The sequence below is a fragment of the Urocitellus parryii genome, chromosome 7 (genome assembly GCF_045843805.1).
Source record: "Urocitellus parryii isolate mUroPar1 chromosome 7, mUroPar1.hap1, whole genome shotgun sequence".
NCBI lineage: Eukaryota > Metazoa > Chordata > Mammalia > Rodentia > Sciuridae > Urocitellus > Urocitellus parryii.
Window position 1 is genome coordinate 46,632,750 of NC_135537.1, and position 20,820 is coordinate 46,653,569.

Consider the following 20,820-nt stretch of genomic DNA (forward strand, 5'->3'; position numbering starts at 1 on the left):
AAAGCAAATGTGATATAGGTGACAATAGAGTTTACCATGAAGAAAAAGTGTGTGTCATAAGTAGAGAAAAGAAAAATAGACATTCAAAGCAGCATAAGTAAAGACACAGATACACAAGTGAGATACACAGTCACATGTCCCATTTTAAGTAACTACAAGGAATCCAGCATGGTAGGGCTAGAGGGGTTTCAAATGTTAAGCAAGGATAGATGCACAGCAGAAGAAATTGGCGGAGGCCTCTCTGAATACCAGGTTAAGAATTTTAAATACTGATCTGTAAGCAAAAGGTAGTCACTGAAAAAATAAAAAGCAAACAAACTGTCATGATCAAACTTGTTCTTTAGAGAAATCACTCTGGAAAGAGTACAGAGAATGGATCTGAAGAGGTTAAAAACATTGACTCTATGGTCAAAGAGACAAGCATGGTTTTTAGTTTTTATTTCCAACCCTTATGAACTGTGTGGCTTTGGATAAGTATCTTGTTTCTTCTGGTTCCTGGTTTCCTCACCTGAAAATACAAATAATAGCCCTCTATATGTTATAGGATTGTCATGAGTTTTAAGTAAGTAATACATGCAGAACCCTTCAATAGTTACCAGCAGGTTTTCTGGTAACCAAGAATAAAAGGAGGAAACAAAGAAATTGTCAGACTTCAGAGAGACTGACATTTTACCACCACTAATTCAATTGAAGAATTATTTAATGGTATCCTAAAATAGTCTGTAAAATTCACTGAAAGAATGGAATTTTCTTGTTTATATTTAAATGTCTCATTCCCTAGAACTTAAGATAAAATTTTCTTAAAGCAGGTACTCTAAAAAAAATTCTGTTAAACATTGAAGATAAATTCTTTAGACTGATTAGTTGTTGCTTTTGACATTTTTCTTAAAGAGAGAGAGAGAGAAGAGAGAGAATTTTTTAATATTTATTTTTCAGTTTTCGGTGGACACAACATCTTTATTTTATTTTATGTGGTGCTGAGGATCGAACCCAGTGCCCCAGGTGAGCATGTTACTGCTTGAGCCACATCCCCAGCCCTGCTTTGGACATTTTAATGGAAAAAGAAGGTGTTGGTTTCTTGACATTAATCTTTTCTAAACTATAATCAATCAAAACTATCCTTCTATCAGTTTATTAAATTTAAAATGCATCTCATATGTGTCATTACTTGTTTTATTATGTTACTTTTGTAAGTTGATAAAATATTTTTGCTATTATAAGGATAATTAAATGAATCAACAAAATCAGCTTTGCTTTTAGATAACTAGAAATATAACTAGACTTTGTTGAAAAATGTCATTTTGATTTTCTCATAATGTTAAGTTTCATCATTTTCCAGCTTGGTATATATTATCACCCACAAATATATATTATCATACAGGCCCTAGTATATATCTGTCTATGCTAAAATATTATTAAGTTGTGTGTTCACTCTTCAAGTATAAGGTATAACCCTTTGGAAGATGTTATCTATTTGTATCTATGTCTACCAAATATATGCAACCATCTCTTTTTCTTAATATAGAAGAATTTAAGCTCTGCTTCACCTTCTACCAAACTTCAGCATTTTCAGAACCAAATAATCCTTCTCTGGAGGCTGATTAGAAAAAGAAAATAGAAGAAAATTCCCAGAATTTTATGCACATGCTTAGCCAGGTTCATCACAGTTTTTATTGTTTTGTGATTACATTCTGCTATTGTTTATAGTCTCCCTCTTCTCACAGATGTATGTCATCATTGTTTAGAAGTCATGGTTCCAAAAGAGAGAATAGGGTTCTATTCTCTCCTTCATGCCACAGGGTTGCTGAGCAGTTTTAGCTTGGCATACATTTGTCCTGATTTTTCTGAAGTTGATGTTGAGATGAGTAATAAGAATAATGTATCAGAATCCTGCATTAGGAAGTAAAGTTTTGGGCAGTATACTCATGCTTTTGTCTACAAAATATGAGAAGGCAGCCAAATTTTATGAAATGGGCAACCTTCCATGGCCCGGCATGCACTGACTAGGCTCTACTGAAATAGTCCAGATGTGACAGATGCATGAATCCCACTGAGCAGATCTTTATCCTGGAGGAAATCCCAGAATGTTTTGAACAGAGCAAGGTGAAAGAAAGCATTTACAACTTGAAGTACAACTTCATGTACAACTTGGAGTCCAGAAGCAGAAATGAATAGCTTGCTTTTATATATATATATATTATATTTATATAATAACACCCATTGCAAATGTCATAGGGCATATGTATTATGAAAAATAAACAAAATTCTAAGAGCCAAAAGTCATTTTTAATTAACATATCAATTACAAAAAGCTCCACTGAGCAGATGTCTGTTGCTTTGTGCCCAGAAGTTCGATGAACTGAAGGTCTGTCAGTCAAGAGAAAAAAAAAAAAAGAAAAGAAAAAAATGTGCAATAGACTAAAAGACTCAAGACTTTCAACAGGAGGACTCTTGTTGATTTTGCCCTTTGTGACTATACATAGATATAGATATCCCTCTAAAAATATCAAAGGCCTATGCCATATGTAGACTCATAGATATATTTTAATTTCATTTCTGAACAATTACATTTAAATCAAAGCATTGGGCTGGGGATGTGGCTCAAGCGGTAGCGTGCTCGCCTGGCATGCGTGCGGCCCGGGTTCCATCCTCAGCACCACATACAAACAAAGATGTTGTGTCCGCTGAAAACTAAAAAATAAATATTAAAAAAAATAAATTAAAAAAAAAATAAATCAAAGCATTTCAATATAAGTGTTTTAAAGCCATGGAAGAAGCATGCCTACAATAGGTGAACAGCACCAAACCCCTCCTATACCCACACCCACGATTTATTCTCCACACGCATTACTTTTCTGAAACACAGATTTTTATACCTTCCTACTTAAGAAGGTAAGTGGAATCCTAATGAAGTTACGAGATTCAGCTGTACAAAAATCAAGCTCTTGCAAAATGGGGATATCAAATTACTTCCTGTACTCCCACAGATATCTGTTATATTCTCTTCATCTCAAGTTTGTTTTCTAAGTTAATGCTTCATATAGGTTCCAAGAATAGATCATCTCACAATTTCTACCATTGCTATCCAAGAAAGCCTGTTCATTCTTCCAGACTTAGACAATACATCTACTCCTTAAGTAGATGCCTAGGAATTACCTTCTCTATAATTTCTACCTGAAAAACAAGTTCTTCCTTCTGCTTAGCCTTTTCTTTGGGTATAAGAATGCATTATAGCCAGACACAGTGGTGCTCGCCTGTAATCCCAGCTGCTCCAGAGACTGAGACAGGAGAATTGTGAGTTCAAAGCCAGCCTCAGCAAAGGCAAAATACTAAGCAGCTCAGTGAGACCCTGTCCTCAGTGAGACCCTGTCTCTAAATAAAATACAAAATAGGACTGGGGATGTAACTCAGTGGCCTAGTGCCCCCAAGTTCAATCCCTGGTACCCTTCTCCCCCTGAAAAAAGAATGCATTATAGCCTTAAATGGCTTAAAGAAATCCAAGGTTGATTGGATGGATGTAATAAGTCTGTGGGCCAGCTGGGTGTCCAGTTCACTGATGCCCTCAAGAGGATCCAGCTAGCTTCATGCTATAACATCTTTTGTATGTGTGTGGGGCGGGGAGCATTGTCACAATAGGGTCACAGCCTGCACTCTAGACCAGATGAATGGAAAGGACCAAAACATTTTCCTTCTGAGATTTTGTCTGTTTCTTCAGAAGTCAAGCCCTTCACAGAGAACACCTCTAAATATTTCCAGTTAGAATTGTGCTGTTGGATTGCTCCTACCTACAATAGAGTCTAAAAAGTGAAATATTTTTAAATTATAGAATCTACAGAAAATTATATTTAAACCATGGGATTGTGAGCTACTCCATAGTACCTCCCCAACTGCAATAAAGCTGAGCAATTTTGCTGCTGTATGGAAGATAATAATGTTAGTGATGATCAAGTCTGTTTTCAAGTCCCTTGAAGGAAAAGAACTGTAACTTTAATAATTTTATCCTTCATTTCAGGAATAATTTCAGACTTATTTATTGAATTAAGAGCTCCAAGAAAGAGAAGAAACTTTGTTAATTCCCCGACTTTTGATGTAGGACATCAGAAATCCTTAAAACTAGAAGTGGGCCATCTGAAAATGGACCAGTGTTGATTAAATCAAGGTACTTTTCCCATAATTCTTCCCACTAGGAAAAAAAAAAAAGTCTGAATTCTCTCTGGAGAAAACAGACATCATCCAGAGCCTCTACAATGTTTAATACATGAAGTCAGGTATTCAGTTTAAAATATCTGTATTAATTTCCCATGGTGGCTTCATAAACCACCACAAACTTCTGGGTAGATTATTCTGTTACATTTCTAGAGACCACAGGTCCAAAATCAGCTTCACTAGACTGCAGCACTGCACTCTGAGCTTAAGCTCAAGGAGAGCTCCCATTTGCTTGCCATTCCAGATCCTGGAGACTCTCCCAATCAGATCCCTCAGTTTGTGGCCCGCCCCACATCACATTGTCTCCCGTCCCCAGTGGTTCCACCATCATATCATATTCTCCTTCCTTTTCTGTCTTCAAATTTCCTCCTGTCTCCCTCTGACCAGGACACAGTATTACATTTGTGCCCTACTGAATACTAAAGATATTGGTATTAAAATAGCATGTAACATAACTATAGTATCCAATAGACAAAAATACAAGAAATATTATAGGCAGGAATTATAAAAATAGATATCAGAGAACTCAGTATATGGGTTTATCAGAAAATTAAGAAGAATACAATGTGGATTAAAAACTAAAAGACATGTCAATAGAAAATATCCAACTTGCAGCACAGAGAAAAAAAGAAAATAAAATTAAAAGAGCAAATTATGGGAGGATATTAAATAGGCCTAATATATTTGATACCTAAGTCTCAGAAACAAGATTAAAATATCAAAACAGAAGCAGAAATTGAAGAATTATTGGTAGAGAATGTCCCAAATTAATAAAAATATTAAATCATGGATTGAAGAATCTCTTTTAGCCTCATTAAAGATTTAATTAGCAATAAATAGGTCTATAGATAAATATTGGTAATTATATATGACCTATGTAGGTATCTAAATATACTCACAGCTGTAAAATATAAGATAAAACCTAAGGCAAAGAAAAATCTAACTACTGAGAGGATAAACACTATCTTCAAAAGAAAGCAATGAGATTTACAACTGAGTTCTAAACTATAATATCAAAGAAAAAAACAATGGAACTAACTGAATGAAGTTTTATTTTTAAAAAACAAATTTCCAAAGCTCACTCTAAAAGACATTCAAAAGTACATGTAATTCTATATTTATCAGATAATTTAATCCATGACTCAAGGCCTAATTGGCTTTTCAAATTAAATTTTATGAATATTTTATTAAGAATACTCTTGGGGCTAGGAATATAGCTCAGTTGATAGAGTGGTTGCCTTGTATGCGCAAGGCTCTGGATTCAATCCCCAGCACCACCACCACCACCACCAAAAAAAAAAAAAAAAAAACCACTCTTATCTAAGGAGAATACATTCCAGATCCCTAGTAGATGCCTTAAACCATGGATAGTTCCATACATTTGATAAAGCTTTATAAAATAAGCACAGTAAGAAATTGATAATCATACCTCTAATAAATAATAAAATATAGTTATAGCTAGTTGTAATTATAGTTAACTATAGTTAATAATAAAATAACTATTATAATATACTGTCATAAAATTGCCAACATCACTATCCTGGAATTTTTGGCTATTATTAAATTAAATAAATGTGACTGAAGCATAAGCTTTGCAAATCCATGACCGTTACAAAAATAGGGCAGCTACTAAGTGACAAACAGTGGGTAATACATACAGTATGGATTCATTGGATAAAGTGGTGCCTCTGATCATGGGTAAGATGGAGCAGAACAATGGGAGAATTCAGCATGCTACTTAGAATAGCATACAATTTAAAACTTGTGAATTACTTCTGGAATTTTCCATTTGATATTTTTATATAATAATTGATTGAAGGTAACTGAAATGATAGCAAGTAAAACTGCAGGAAAGGGGAACTATTGGAATGCCCAATTAAAATGTACAGTTTCATATGAAGGAAAAAACAGTTTTAAAATTTCTCAAATTGCCTTTAGAGTTCAGGAGAACATTGAGACAAAATGGAAAAATATACTAAAAAGGAGAAAAATGACAGGGTCATCACTCCTACCTACTTAGATGTTAAATATATCCAGTTCAGTATTACTACAACATAGGACCATGTTGTTTTTATTACAGAATGATATTGATTTAATATATGAAAATACATCAGAATCTTATTTTTAAAAGATAAAGACAAATTTCTATTATCCTTTCAATAGATGTTAATATCATTCAGTACACATTTAATAAAAATGATTAACACTAATAATTTTCTTGATCTGACACATATGCAGTATATAAGGTGAAATACTGAAACTGTTCATCACTTATATTTCATGTTTTACTCGATATGCTAGTCAATATAATGAGTCAGACAAATGAATTTTTAACTATAAAAAATGGGAATAAGTAACAACTGTCATCCACAGATGACATGATTATACTCACCAACATAAATGTTAATGTAAATTTTATTTTGTATATTTTCATTTTTATTTTATGTTATAATAAAAATTTTTTTGAAGGTATTTTATATTCATTATTCAAGTCGTCCAAGTCTAATGTGTAATTAACACAGCATATTTCAATTTAGACTAGCTACATTTTCAATGCTCAATACCACATATGGCTAGCAACTATTGCATTAGGCAGATTAATTATTAAGCTGGGTGACCCTAAAATATTTAAAGCTACATATTTTTATTGATTAGTTTTAGGGAGAAGTTATAGGATACCTATGTGTCAGGCATCATTTTCAGCCTGGGGTTTAGCAGTTATGAGAATCTCCTTAGGAGTTCACATAATAGAAATCTTTTAATAATTATAGTACATGGATCTTATGTCAATCCTATGGACAGTAGATAACTTTTTTTTTTTTGGCAGGCAGTAAACCTATTTAGGTTCAGGCTGCAAGTTCCAAAACACTTTCTAAGAGCTGTGGTTCACTGTCAGCTTGTTTTTCAAACTCTTTGAAGTACACCTAAGAGCTATGTTTGATGGGTGCCATTCAATGGCCACCCAGGTGGTTCTGTCTGCTGGCTCAGTTTTCAAACTCTTTTTAAATGCTGATGAGTATCAGATCTATGCATGTGCAGCTTTGTGCTTGGTAGTTCTCAAGCAAATTTGTGGGATCCCTTTCAGAAACACCTTCATTTCCTTTATCTCCTTGTTATTTTCTAGTTCCTGTGTTTCTTCATATTCCTTTGGCCAGAAAGCTGGACATTAGTAACTCCATTCTGCCTTGCACTTCCGAAGCTATACTTACTTAAAGGGCCAAGAAACATAAATATGCAGAGGAAACATGCAAAATTTACTGCCTATTTTGTGTTACTTTGGATTCTAGTTTTCTTCCCAAATCTACCTATTGTTTACTTTTCAGATTGCTAAATAACTACTCAACGCATTCTGTCCAGGTTCTATAATTGCATTCAGTGTGAGAGCTGACAAAGAGTGAGTTCAGTCCACTCTTGGAACTGAAACCCAAAGCATACTCTTTAGTAAGCAAAAATTAGAAAAACCAACATGTTCATTAATGGTAGAATGAATTGTTTATATTCTTATCATAAAATAGTACCATATTTACTCCATGAGTCTATTCATTAATGTAAAGGAACCAACAGCTTCTACATAAGAGTGGCATTGATAGTTTCCATAGACATATCATTAGGGGCAAAAGCCAATGACAAGATTGTACATGTCCCATGATTCCACTTATATAAAGGCCCCGAAGTAAACTAACCTTTGATGATAAAATCAGACCACTTGTTACCTTTGGGGAGAGATCAGTAATTGGGTATAGAAATGAGAGAGGCTTTTCAGGTACTGTTACTGTTATAGATTATGACCTTTGTAGTGATTATATGATTGATGCTGCTTCATAGAAATAAGTTGGCCCTACATGTAAGAACTGTGCACTTTTACTATCTGCATATTATGTTGCTATTTAAATGTCTACAAGAAAATTACAAAGATGAACTGAACTAATAATAGCCATGCTAAATTGATAGTTTGATTTTTATGAAAAGAAAACCTTCCAGTATAACTGTAATTGCCATTTAGTTAATGTGTATCATTGTTTTTATGAAGTTAATTTAGCAAATTCTACCATCCCATCTCAAACTCTCTTTTTTTTTTAATCTTTCTCATTCTTTTTGCTCTGCCTCTCATATACAGATAATTATACCTAAATCATTATGCAATTCAATCCTGAATCATTCAAGTTTAGGGAAGACCTAAATATAATTAAATGTTTATTGCTATGTAAAGCATATGAAACAAAACTTGAATAAATGGTAAAATACTTCAGATTTTTGTTAACCTCCCTAAATACAAAGTGTAATCTTCAAAGGTATGAAGAAAATAGCCATAGTACTATGGAATTCTGTTCTTTAGTAGGAAAACATTGTTTTCCTTAGAATCAAAGACTCTAGTCCTAAAAGTAAATGTGGGAGTCTTAGAAAGCCACCACATGTGCCTAAGTGATAATCACTGAATTGAAGCAGTGTGGTTAGCAACAGAACTTGTCACATATGAAGTTTTTAATTTATGTCTGTGGAAGAAAAAATAAATACTTCACTGGTGACTTTAATTTATTACTACATAGGGTTGAGACAATGACAGTGGAAATTTTTGGATCATTAGTACTTTGGGGAATGACAGTCAACACTGTAAGAAATATAGCTTTGGTAACTTTCTCTGCTATTCAGTTAAATACATACAGAATCATTTGTATGCAATTTATTTAAGGACCCAATGGGAAAAGCCAAAGAATATTAATTACATAATAAATATCAGGCACATATTGACTAATTCATATCCACTATCTGTACTTTATGTACTTGTGAAGAATAATATATTGCCTCCTACACATATGTATAAACAACAATTACAGTTTTGTTGTTAACAAAAGTAGGACTCTTGTTTCAAAAATGAAACTCCCATTAAAATAACAGAGAACCCCAAGTCTCTTTAATGTTTTAAAATTATTTATGCAAAGCATAGTTGTTCCAATAAGTGAGATGTCTTTAGAAAACTTGAGAATCATTTTCACAAGAATAAATCATTACCAAGTTCTAGAATTTTTTTGCCTTATTTTTTCTTCTGGAAAATGTGATTAGAAACAAAATCATTTCTCACAACAATGATGTACAAAAAGAAAAGCATATTAAATAGTGTAATTTTAGGAGGACATAACTTTGTACAAATTAAAAGCAGAGCAATTTTCATATTATAATATAAAATTTGCTTCTTATTTTTAAATGTTATTTTCATAACTGATCTGACAGAAATGTAAAGTTAGGCAGTTACATTTGATCCTTTGAAAATTCATCTATTTCTAGTTGTTATCTATAGTTCTCTTGTAGATCATTTCATCTTAAAGTTTAAATTTTGCCATTATATAGTAGAGATGATGAACCACAATCATAATGTTTATTACTAGAAATGTATAAATGATTAAATGCTTGCCCAGTGAATCTATTCAAAACCTATCTAGGGCTAGGGATGTAGCTCAGTGGTAGAGCACTTGCCTAGCATGCATGAGGACTTAGATTCAATTCTAGAACTCAAAATAAAGACAGAGGAGAGAGAGAGAGAGAGAGAGAGAGAGAGAGAGAGAGAGAGAGAGAGAGAGAGAGAGAGAGAGAGAGAGAGAGATCTGTTTTTATATATGTAAAATATCTCGATTATATTAATATTAAAATTATTCCCTCTGTCAATTCTCCTTTATCATACATTATTAATTAATTGAGCAAGTAAAATAAAACAAAAAACTGTCCCTAAGGATCTCTGGTAGTAATCTTTGCTGTTTTTATGTATTGTTACATGTTCTTTGAATTGTGAATAAGATAATATACTAGTAATCAAAAATATCACCAGTCATATCATTCTGACTATATTGATTAATGTTAAAAATAATTTAAATTAGATGGCTGACATATGCTGATAATAAAGCTGAATTCAGTTTATTTTCTTTTCCTGTTGAAAGATATATCTTAAAAGATTTTCTTACAAAAATCCATATAACCATACAAAATAAAATAAATGAAGACTGAGTGAAAAGAATTAGGACAGAGGGAAAATGAGGATAGAAGAAGGGGGTGATGTCAGAAGGGAGATGAGCACATGGAAAACATGCCTAATGTTCCCTGTACATCTGCTAGAGATGGGTCACGAGTTTAGCCCATAGCTTTCTAGTAGTCAACATGAAGATGGATCAATGATTCATTTAATGGGTCACAGTATACTTGAAATGAGAAACTAGTTGTCATTCAGGAGAAGACCTATTCTTGACACTATAACCAGAAAAACATGCTTCATGTGTCTTAATAAAAAGAATATTAGGAATCACATCCACACCTATATTCCTACCCTGCCGACAGAAGAGCTCTGGCATTTCTAGTAATAACATCCTCAAATTAGGCTGTGCTATCACACAGAACACAATTCAGCAAAGCCAAAGCAATCTAATTTGGATGGACACAACTATCAGATAATATGGCTTAACCCAGAAATAGACTACAGAGGCCTGAGGCACTGAATTTTCTATTTTTACTCTGCTTCTGGTGCTGTCTTAGGTGCCTGCTTGTGTTGTCCTGTGTACATATGAGCACACAGACAAGAGGAGAACCAATATCGTTCTCAAAAAAAAAAAAAAATACCATCATGTGTTATTTTGGGGTTTTATTTTTATATATTATACATAACGCACAGGTTTTTGAGGTTTTCGTTTTTTAGAACATTTCAAAAATTTAGAGTTAAGAAGAGGTCTAGACAGAATTGTTAGGAGCCTCAACTGAGAATCAGTGACAGTTATTTCTAGGTTATCCTTCCTGACAGCTTTTATTTAATATTACTATTTTACATTTTTTTCTAGTATTATTTCTTGACCAATTATTTTTCAGAGTTGGTGGAACTAAAATAAGATTGTCATCATCTTTTGAAAATAAGTTGTATGATAAGGAAAGGACATAACAATGCCTGAAGGGACAACTTAAACTTACCCAAGGATCTGAATACTAGTTTAGCTTTTATTTCAGGATTAAAATTTACTTAGAAATACTTTGGAACTAACGCCAGAAGGTACTCCTAATTTTAAAGAATGTTTCAGTAAAATATCTCATGAGAAACTAAAAAAATAAATACAGATGTTGTATATCTAAAATACCCTGAGCTCAAACCTGAAAATGGAAATGGGACAGAAAGTACAACTTAGGTGACCCTGATACCTATTCCATGTTGAGACACCTATATTTGAAGAGGATCAAATAGGAAAAAAATATTTTAAAATAATTCTTTTAGAGTTCATTCTACTATGAAACTGGTACACAGTTAAATGTCAATTAGAAGCTAGAGATAATACATCCACCACAAACATTTTGAGGTGAAGAAATGTTCCACCCACCAATTTCCTCCATGTTGCTCTCTCATTGTCTTTTCTGTCTGCAAATGTCAAAATGGGGTGGTGAGTGAGGAATGCCAAGAGCCCAGATTTGAGAATGAATATGTTCATGAATATGTTCTCCTAGTTGTGTGTGTTTTCTTTTTTCACCAGCATTCTGCTCCTAATTACTGTCATGTATCACTCAACAGAATATTCCACATGTAATACAAAATTTTTGCCAGGCAAAAATAGGAGATTGGAACAAGCCTAAATAGACTTTTCCAGAAAGTATTTAATCATGATCTACTTTATAACACATATATCATTACAGAGATTTTCAGAAAGTTTCAGAAAGTACCCTGTTCACTGACAGATGAACTTAAGGAATAGGGAAGATCCAAATAAAAAGGAACTTCTTAATTTTTCTTCTGTCTTAACCATTTTACACACTTCTTAAATTTCTTTAGTGAAGATTTTATATTTATATTTAAAATTAAACAGCATTTTCCGATTATTGCAAATATGATTTTGTTCCAGAGTAATAAGACAATGACTTGTCACCAACTCCAAAATATCCCAACTCTGTTTTTCCATTTTAAAAATACCCAGTTTTATTCCCCCTTGCATGTTTCATTGAATATAATATCCAATGCTAAGGGTAAAACTTCTAGTTTAGTTCAATATGGACATTAATTCATCATATTTTTTAAAAATATCATTCCTAGATCACTTCACTAAAGATAGAGAAGATTCTGAGGAGAAACCAAGAAATCATGAAACCAAATAAAAATTCAATGGAAAGCATGTTAAGACCACTTGAAAGACTGAACCTCAGGCAATGAAGGCAATATATATAATTCTGAAAATAAAGTTGAACCGAACTTTCAAGAAATATAGGATAACACGAAAAGACCAAATTTAAGTTTTATCAGGATAGATGAAGGCAAAGAGATACTGACCAAAGAAATGCACAATCTTTTTAACAAAATAATATCAGAAAATTTCCCAAACCTAAAGAATGAAATAGAAAATCAAATGCAGGATACCCACAGAACCCCAAATATACAAAATTACAACAGATCCACACCAAGGCACATTATTATGAAAATGCCATAAAATAAGAATAAAGACAGAATTTTAATGACTTCCAGAGAAAAATGGCAGATAACATTTAGAGGGGAAATCAATCTAGTTCTCAGCTATTTCTCAAGTTTGACCCTCGAAGCTAGGAGGTCTTGAAATAACATACACCAAGCTCTGAAAGAAAATGGATGCCAGCCAAGAATACTATACCCAGAAAAATTAAGTTTCCAATTTGAAGATGTAATAAAAACCTTCATGAGAAACAAAAGTTAAAAGAATTCACGCCTAGAAAGAATGCACTACAGAATATTCTCAGAAAAATATTTCATGAAGAAGAAATGAAAAATAAAATCAAAAGCAGCAAAGGGAGGACCTACACTAAAAAATAGTTAATCAAAGAAGAAACTAATTCAAATTAAAAACCAGGCTTTGAATCCCTGGGATGAATCTCACTGGATCGTGGTGCACTATCTTTTAGATATATTTTTTATATGAGATTTTCTAGAATTTTATTGAGAATTTTTGCATCTATGTCCATCAGGGACATTGGTCCAAAGTTTCTTTCCTTGATATGTCTTTGTCTGGTTTTCATATTAGGGAGATACTGGCTTCATACTAAGAGTTTGGAAGGATTCCCTCCTTTTCTATTCAAAGAATAATTTCAGGAATAATGGTCTTAATTCTTCTTTGATGATCTTGTAGACCTCAATTGAGACTCAATCTGGTCCTGGTCTTTTTTCATTGGTAGGCTTTTAATGCAGTCTTCAATTTTATTGTTTGAAATGATCTGTTTAAATTGTGTAAGTCTTCCTGATTCAGTTTGGATAGGTCATATGTCTCTAGAAATTTATTGATGTCTTCAAGATTTTCTATTTTATTGGAGTAAAAAATTTTCAAAATACTCTCTGAGTATCATTTTTATTTCAATAGTGTCCATCATGATGTTTCCTTTTTCATCACATGATTAAAAGCCAGAAATAAACCAAAAGGACTGGAAATACAAATCATGTCTTAATAGTAACTCTGAACATAAATGTCCTAAACTTATCAAATCAAAAGATATAAACTTGCATATTGGATTAAAAAACAAGACCCAACAAGGTTTTCTCTCCAGGAAACTCATTTCATAGGCAAAAACACCCAGATTGAAGGAGAAAAGATGGGAAAAAAAGCATGTCAATCACATGGATCTTGTAAAGAAGCAGGGTTTTCTATCTTCATATCAGATAAAGTGAACTTCAAGCAAACAGCTTCTTATCTAAATCTTTTAATCAAACATATTCTAAGATTTTTGCCATGTGCATGAAATGAATATTCTTTCTTTCATTTCTTCTTGGTAGGAAAGCTAAATTTCAAGGAATGTATTTAGTGACTGATTTGCTAAATAAAGGAGGCTTATGGATATAATGGATGTATGACAACTAAATGAATAACTGTTATAGAACATGCAAAAAGGTTTTTGATACAGAAGGATCAGATGTTACCATTGTTATTATTAACAAAATACATATTTATGGGATATAGGGTATGATAACTCAATAATTGTATATACTATATTTAATAATCATATTTGAGGCCTGTTCAACATACAGAAATAAATAAACAGAATTCACCATATCAATACACTTAAAGATAGAAATCATATGATTATACCAATAGATGCAGAAAAAGCACTTAACAAAATACAGCTCCCCCTTCATGTTCAATACATTAGAAAACTGAGGGGTAGTAGGAATATTCCTCAACAATGTAAAAACTATCTATGCTGAACCTAAGGCTAACATCATTCTAATTGGGGAAAAATTGAAAGCATTCCTTCTAAAAACTGAAATAAAACAAGAATCCCCTTTCACCACTTTTATCCAACAACATCCTTGAAACTCTAGCCAGAGCAATTAGAGAGAAGAAAGAAATTAAAGGGATAAGAATTGCAAAAGAACCCTAACTAACCCTATTTTCCAATGATAGATTCCATGTTTAGAAGACCCAAAAATTTCCACCAGAAAACTTGTAGAATTCATGAATGGATGCAGAAAATTAGCAGGATATAAAATTAACACCCATAAATCAATTGCATTCCTATTTATCAGGAGTGAAATTTTCAGGAGTGAAAGAGAAATTAGGAAAACTACCCCATTTACAATAACCTTAAAAAAATACCTGTGAATCAATCTAACAAAAGAAGTGAAAGACCTCTACAATGAAAACTACAGAACACCAAAGAAAGAAGTTGAAGAAGACCTTAGAAGATGGAAAGATCTCCCATGTTTTTGGATAGGCAGAATTAATATTGTTAAAATCGTTATAGTACCAAAAGCACTATACTGATTTAATGCAAGTCCTATTAAAATCCCAATGAAAACTTCATAGAAATAGTAAAAGCAGTCATTAAATTGATTTGGAAAAATAAGAGACCCCATATAAGCCCTAAGCCATTTTTAATAAGAAAAATGATACAGGAGACATCACAATACCAGATTCTTAAGTTATAACACAGGGCTTTCGTAACAAAAATGGCTTGGTATTGGCACAAAAACAGACATGTAGACCACTGGTACAGAATAGAAGACACAGGGACAAACTCACATAACAATAATTATCTTCTACTAGACAAATATACAGTGGAGAAGTGAAAGCCTCTTCAACAAATGACACTGGCAAAACTGAAATCCATATGTAGCAAAAGGAAAATGAACCTCTATCTCTCACTCTACTTAAAACTCAAAGTGGGTCAATGTCCAAGGCATTAGACCAGAGACCCTGTGCCTAACAGAAAAAAGTAGGCTCAAATCTATACCATGTCAGCTCAGGAACTGACTTCCTTAACAAGACTCCTAAAGTGCAAATAATAAAATCAAGAATCAACAAATGGAATGGTCTAAATTTAAGGTCTTTTTTCTATGACTATCTGGTTTTCTCAGCCATCTGTTATTGACAAGATTATTCTCTAACCACTGAACTGCATTGCTGTAATTTTGGCCAACTGGGTGACTATGCATGTAGGAATCTATGTATTCTCTGTTTTATAAAATAGTTGCAGTTATCCATCCTCACAATAATTCCACAATGGTTCAATTTTTGAAGTTTGATCTAATAATAATAGACCATTGACAAGAGTTCATTCCAGATGGACTGTAAGTTAATTATGAAAGGAAAAGCAATAAATTTTTTTAGTAGAAACAAAAAGTATGAGAATTAAACAGTTTGAGCAGGTGAGTGGGGAATGAGGTCCTATTCATGAAGCTGGCTGTTTGTGGCACCACACATAAGAGTGTGGCTTTATTTAAAGATCCAATTACTATACGGGCAAAACTGAGCTATGTCTGAAACTCTTCATTTTTATAAACTCATCAGAATAATTCCACGTCTGTGGAAAAATGCTGATAAGCAGGAATAAAATGCATGAAAGTAACAAGCGTGTGCTATCAAGACATATGATCTGCTCATTTAATTTTGACTATGCCAGAATATAATTAACAGAATAATGCTAGCTTGTGCAAAATACCAGAATAGATGCCCCTGAAGGAGGCAAAATTCAGAGCAGCTCCATAACTCACAAAGCAGAATAGCGACAAATGCAGAATTAAAAATGAAAACTCACATGATCATTAACATGCTGCTAGAATAAAGTGTGTCTCATTCTACTGTTCCTGCATTTGACACAGATGTGGCTGGCTTAGTATGCCACATCTGTTCTTGCTTCCACAGAACTGGAAGACGGAGTTTGCACTTTATTCCATTCAACATGAAAAACGTTCTATTCACATCAGAATCAGTGAGCAATTGACAATTCCAAGGGAAAAACAGAATTAACTTCAAACCTGACACTGCAGCACAACTTAAAAGAGTTTAATTGAAAATATCTTTTTTTTTTCTTCTAAATCTCTCTCTGGATACATTTCCAACCTAGGATTTTATCCTTGCTCACTTTGCTGTATCAGCTGCCTTTCAAGTGTGTTCTCTGTGGATACCTCACATTCTCCGTTATGCCTGGACCCCTGGGAAGCATAATCCAGATTTCTTCTCAAGAAAGTGGCAGCTCCAGACAGTTAGCCCTTACAAGCGTTTCCTGTTCCAGCAAATCCTGGCAAATTACATTCTTACATTCCTTCTGTCTAAAAACATGTGTCTTCTTCCTCACCAAAAACAAAACAAAACAAAACAAAAGTTTCAAGGAGAAGACAGCACCCAAGATTTTCTTGTGTCACCCAGGGCTCACTTGACCCCTGGCTTAAACTCCTCTCCCAAGTTAGGGATGGAGAAGGCTCTCCTCTTGAAGTTGCACTTCTTATCCCATTGTTATGGTTTACATATGAAGTGTCCCCAAAAGCTCATGTGTGAAACAGTACGATAAAGTGAAATGATTGGGTTATAAATTCCTTAACATGATCAGTACAGTAATCCACTGATGAGGGTTGATTGGGTGGTATATAGGCAGGTAGGGTGTGGCCGGAGGAGGTGGGTCCCTGGGGGAATGCTTTTGTGGTTTATGTTTTGTGTTTTATGAGCGAGTCTCTCTGCTTCCCAATGACCTTATTCTGAGCTGCTTTCCTCCACCACACTTCCACCATCATGTTCTGCTTCACCCCAGGCACATACCAGTGGATTTGGCTGCCTATGGACTAAGAACTCTGTAACCGAGCACCAAATAAACTTTTTCTCCTCTAAGTTGTTCTTGTCTGGTCTTTTGATCACAGCAGCGAAAAATTGTGCTAAAACATCCAGCCTGATGGCTTAGCTAAAAAGAAAATATCTTCCCTCAAGTCCAGATTTAACTTCTCTGTCCAGGCAAAGTTCCACTTGTGTCAGCCGAGGTCAATAGGTAGAACTTAAGGGAACACACAATTACTACTGGAACTAACAGAGTAGCACCAAGACTTGCGAAAGTGTTTCTTATAATGTTCCTCTCTTCTATAAGGTCACATTCCAACTACCATCATGGCTTGTTTCATTTGGAAATCATGGTGAGGAAACACTTTGTCTCATTTTCGTCATTTTGACTTAATCCAAAATACAGTTCAGAGCCTCACCTTCATTTACAAATCCCATATGAGTTCTCAAAACATAACCCAGATGTTGCCTCTTTCGAGGGGTGTGGTACTTCTCTTCTCACCACACTTTGGTCCTAAAGGAAGACTCAACATGTGTTCAAATTCAACCATAAGGAAACATTGACAGTATCAGAGACAGTCATATGGATCTCACTATGGATTTTGTTGGGAGGCAGAAGGAAGAGTTGGCATTTAGCACCACACTATAACCTAGTCAGTCTTTAAACTTCCCTCTCTCTAGGTATTGCTGGCCTTTAATGACACTATTTAGCTAAACTTCCAGGCCATTTCCTTCTCCCTTTGACTTCTGTCACAATTCACAGTGACACCTTTTAACGCCAATTCCACACGGGTGACTTTAGGGATGTTTCAGCCATTTAGTTCTGCCATCTTTTCATAAAGAATAATGCCATCAGGACATCTGTGTTTCTATAACCACTTTAGAATGCTCTTGACTTGAAAGTTCTTCCTATTTTTCATTGTACCATAAACTTGTTGAAAGTTTTAATCACAATCCTTGCATAAATTATTTAATATTCTAGTATAGACTAAGGCATATGGATCCTCTTTACACATTATAAATATTGGAACAAGGTATATTTATTACAACTATGAGTAATATTTTATTCACATAAGATGGACATGCTAAAACTGAAATAAGAAAAATCATAAAAAATTTTTACAAATTTCCTGTTCTGTTGTTTCTTACAGAATAAATAATATTAAATTCACTTTAATAGGAAGGCTATAGATATTAAAATACAATAAATGGTTGCTTATGTTAAATTACCATGAATAATGATGTTTAGTATGATTTGAAAATTTTGCTTACTTCTGTCAGATGGTCAAAAGTTGTTTTAGCAGTTTGGATCATAAGTTGCTGGGTCAGTTGGTCTAATTCTAAAAGAAAACAAAATATTTAGAATATCTTTAGAAGTAATTTTTAAATTCAGGAAAAAATAGAGAAGTTAATAATCTCTTCATTATCTACATCAAAATAGCACAAAAATTGGAATTCACCTAACAATAAAATTGATTGATAGGCACTTGACACAAACCAAGAGAAAGCATATAATTTATCATTGAAATGTGGGTATGTTTAAGAATAAAAAAGGAAGACTTAATAGATGTACTTTTTGGAGTGTACCAGGTTACCCAAAACAAACCTAATGGGACTTAAAAGGAATTGTGCAGGGGGAGGGGTGCTTTGAAAAAGTCTAAATTCAAGAACAAAGAAACAACCCAAGATAGATAATAATCATTTGTGTTTTGGACATAATGGATCTCCACTGCATGAAAAAATAGGAAAAAAGGCTATGTCAACACAGGGAAGATGATTAAGTTAAAACAGAAACAAGAAACCATGATCTTCACTGACATTATTGAATATTCTTACATGGCATCATAAATGACCTTATCTTTAAATTAGCTTTATTTTTTAATTGTTCAAAATCAACCTAAATGATAAATATAAATTTGCAATAAAATGTAGGACATTGGCATGTTGTGCATAATCCATTAAATTACTAGACCAGCTATTTTTATCAGTTTTCCTCCCTTGGTTTAAATAATGTTTATATTCTCTTTTTTTCCTCAACATCCAATAGATGATGAATCCACTAACATTTTTTAAGGTAAAACAATGTCAGTTTCACACTACACTACATAATGTGAGTAAAACTATTAACTGACCTGAGAGTCTATTTAAAAGTCAATATTCATAAAAATTATGGTGCAACTTAATACTTTGAAAAACACTATTTGCTGCTCCAAATAACAGAAATTAAAAAGCAATAAAAATACAGACATCTTTAAAGCCCAAATTAATTTGATTGTTATGAATAGAGCACATGAAAGCCAGCTAATCTAAGAAGGACATGCCAAATAATGTAACAGACTCTCAGGGTACGGCCAATGGAAACAGTCTGAGAGCAGATGTCTCAAAAACAAAGAATGCCATCTCTATACCCTGGGACTTGTATGGCCCACCATATTAAAGCCTTTGATTCCCCTTAACATCATCCACCCACCTCCTCCCTTCCGCCTATCATCTTATGTACAACTAATGTGGAATTGTAAACCCAGGTTTATATGATGTTGTAAATCAGTAAACTACCAGTTGGCCCTAGTAGTTCTATGATAAAGTTTTTTAAATCATTTTTTTATTGAAACTTGTCCATACCTATAAAATTGTTCATATTAGGTTAAAGGTATAAACCTGATTCAATTACAACAATTAAGGCATTCTCTTTCCTGGGATCTGTAAATGGCACCCAAAAATTAAATTGTCTGGTACAAGAAAGAAGTGAAAACAATTCAAATTTGATTGTGCATATTAAATGCTAAGCACCATCCAGACAATGTTCACGTTATCTCAATGAAGCCTCAAATGATTTCCATAAGACAGTAATCTTGCCACAATTTTACAAGTGATAAATTGACATCTCAGGAAAATTAAGCAATTAGCCCTACAGATTTTGGTCAAGTTTTGTCTAGCTTGATAAAAAGATAAAAATGGATAATTACCTCATTGTAAATTATAGATATGATTTCTGCTAATGGTTTTCGTTAAACTGTATAAATTTCCCCTAGATTTTATAGAGGATGGGAATATTATTTTGTCAAAATAGATGTTAACATTATTATTCCAGTTGGTTTTTTAACACCAGCTTTATATAACTTAGAACATATTGTTACATTTAATAATTTCTAAAATCAACTTAGAGAAAAAATATGCAACTCTTTCAAAATAAAAAGTTCATTCGTGCTATGACTAAATTATTATAACATACTGTACTTGAATATGAGATTGTTTTTAAAAAAACTAAAGTGAGTAGTCACTCAAAAAGCAGATATTAAGATGGGCTGTTATTTTGTCCCTCAAATCACTGCAACAGAAAGGAATTCAAAATAGGAAGATGTCATTTCTGAATTGCAGTCAACGCTGGCACAGAAAACTTTTCATTCCTTTTCTAAAGGCATTTTAAGAAGCAGAGATGAGTACAGAAATACCATATGATTTCATTTCAGCAATTATGATAGTCATAAAAGAATTCTTGTTTCCTTTTCTTTATAGCTTCAGAAAGACCTCAGGAGGAACAGCTGAAAAAGTAATGTCAGATTGATCTACAGGATATAATTCAAAGGGTCCTGCT

At 33.3% G+C, this 20,820-nt stretch overlaps 1 protein-coding gene across 1 annotated transcript in view; it reads right to left on the reverse strand.

The window, feature by feature from the left end:
* Window positions 1-20,820, reverse strand: part of Cnbd1 (cyclic nucleotide binding domain containing 1) — a 417,626-nt gene that overhangs the window by 24,914 nt on the left and 371,892 nt on the right. The window contains exon 13 of the mRNA XM_026384576.2: window positions 18,498-18,565. Within this exon, the coding sequence (XP_026240361.2) occupies window positions 18,498-18,565 (68 nt within the window). The remainder of the gene's footprint in view (window positions 1-18,497; window positions 18,566-20,820) is intronic.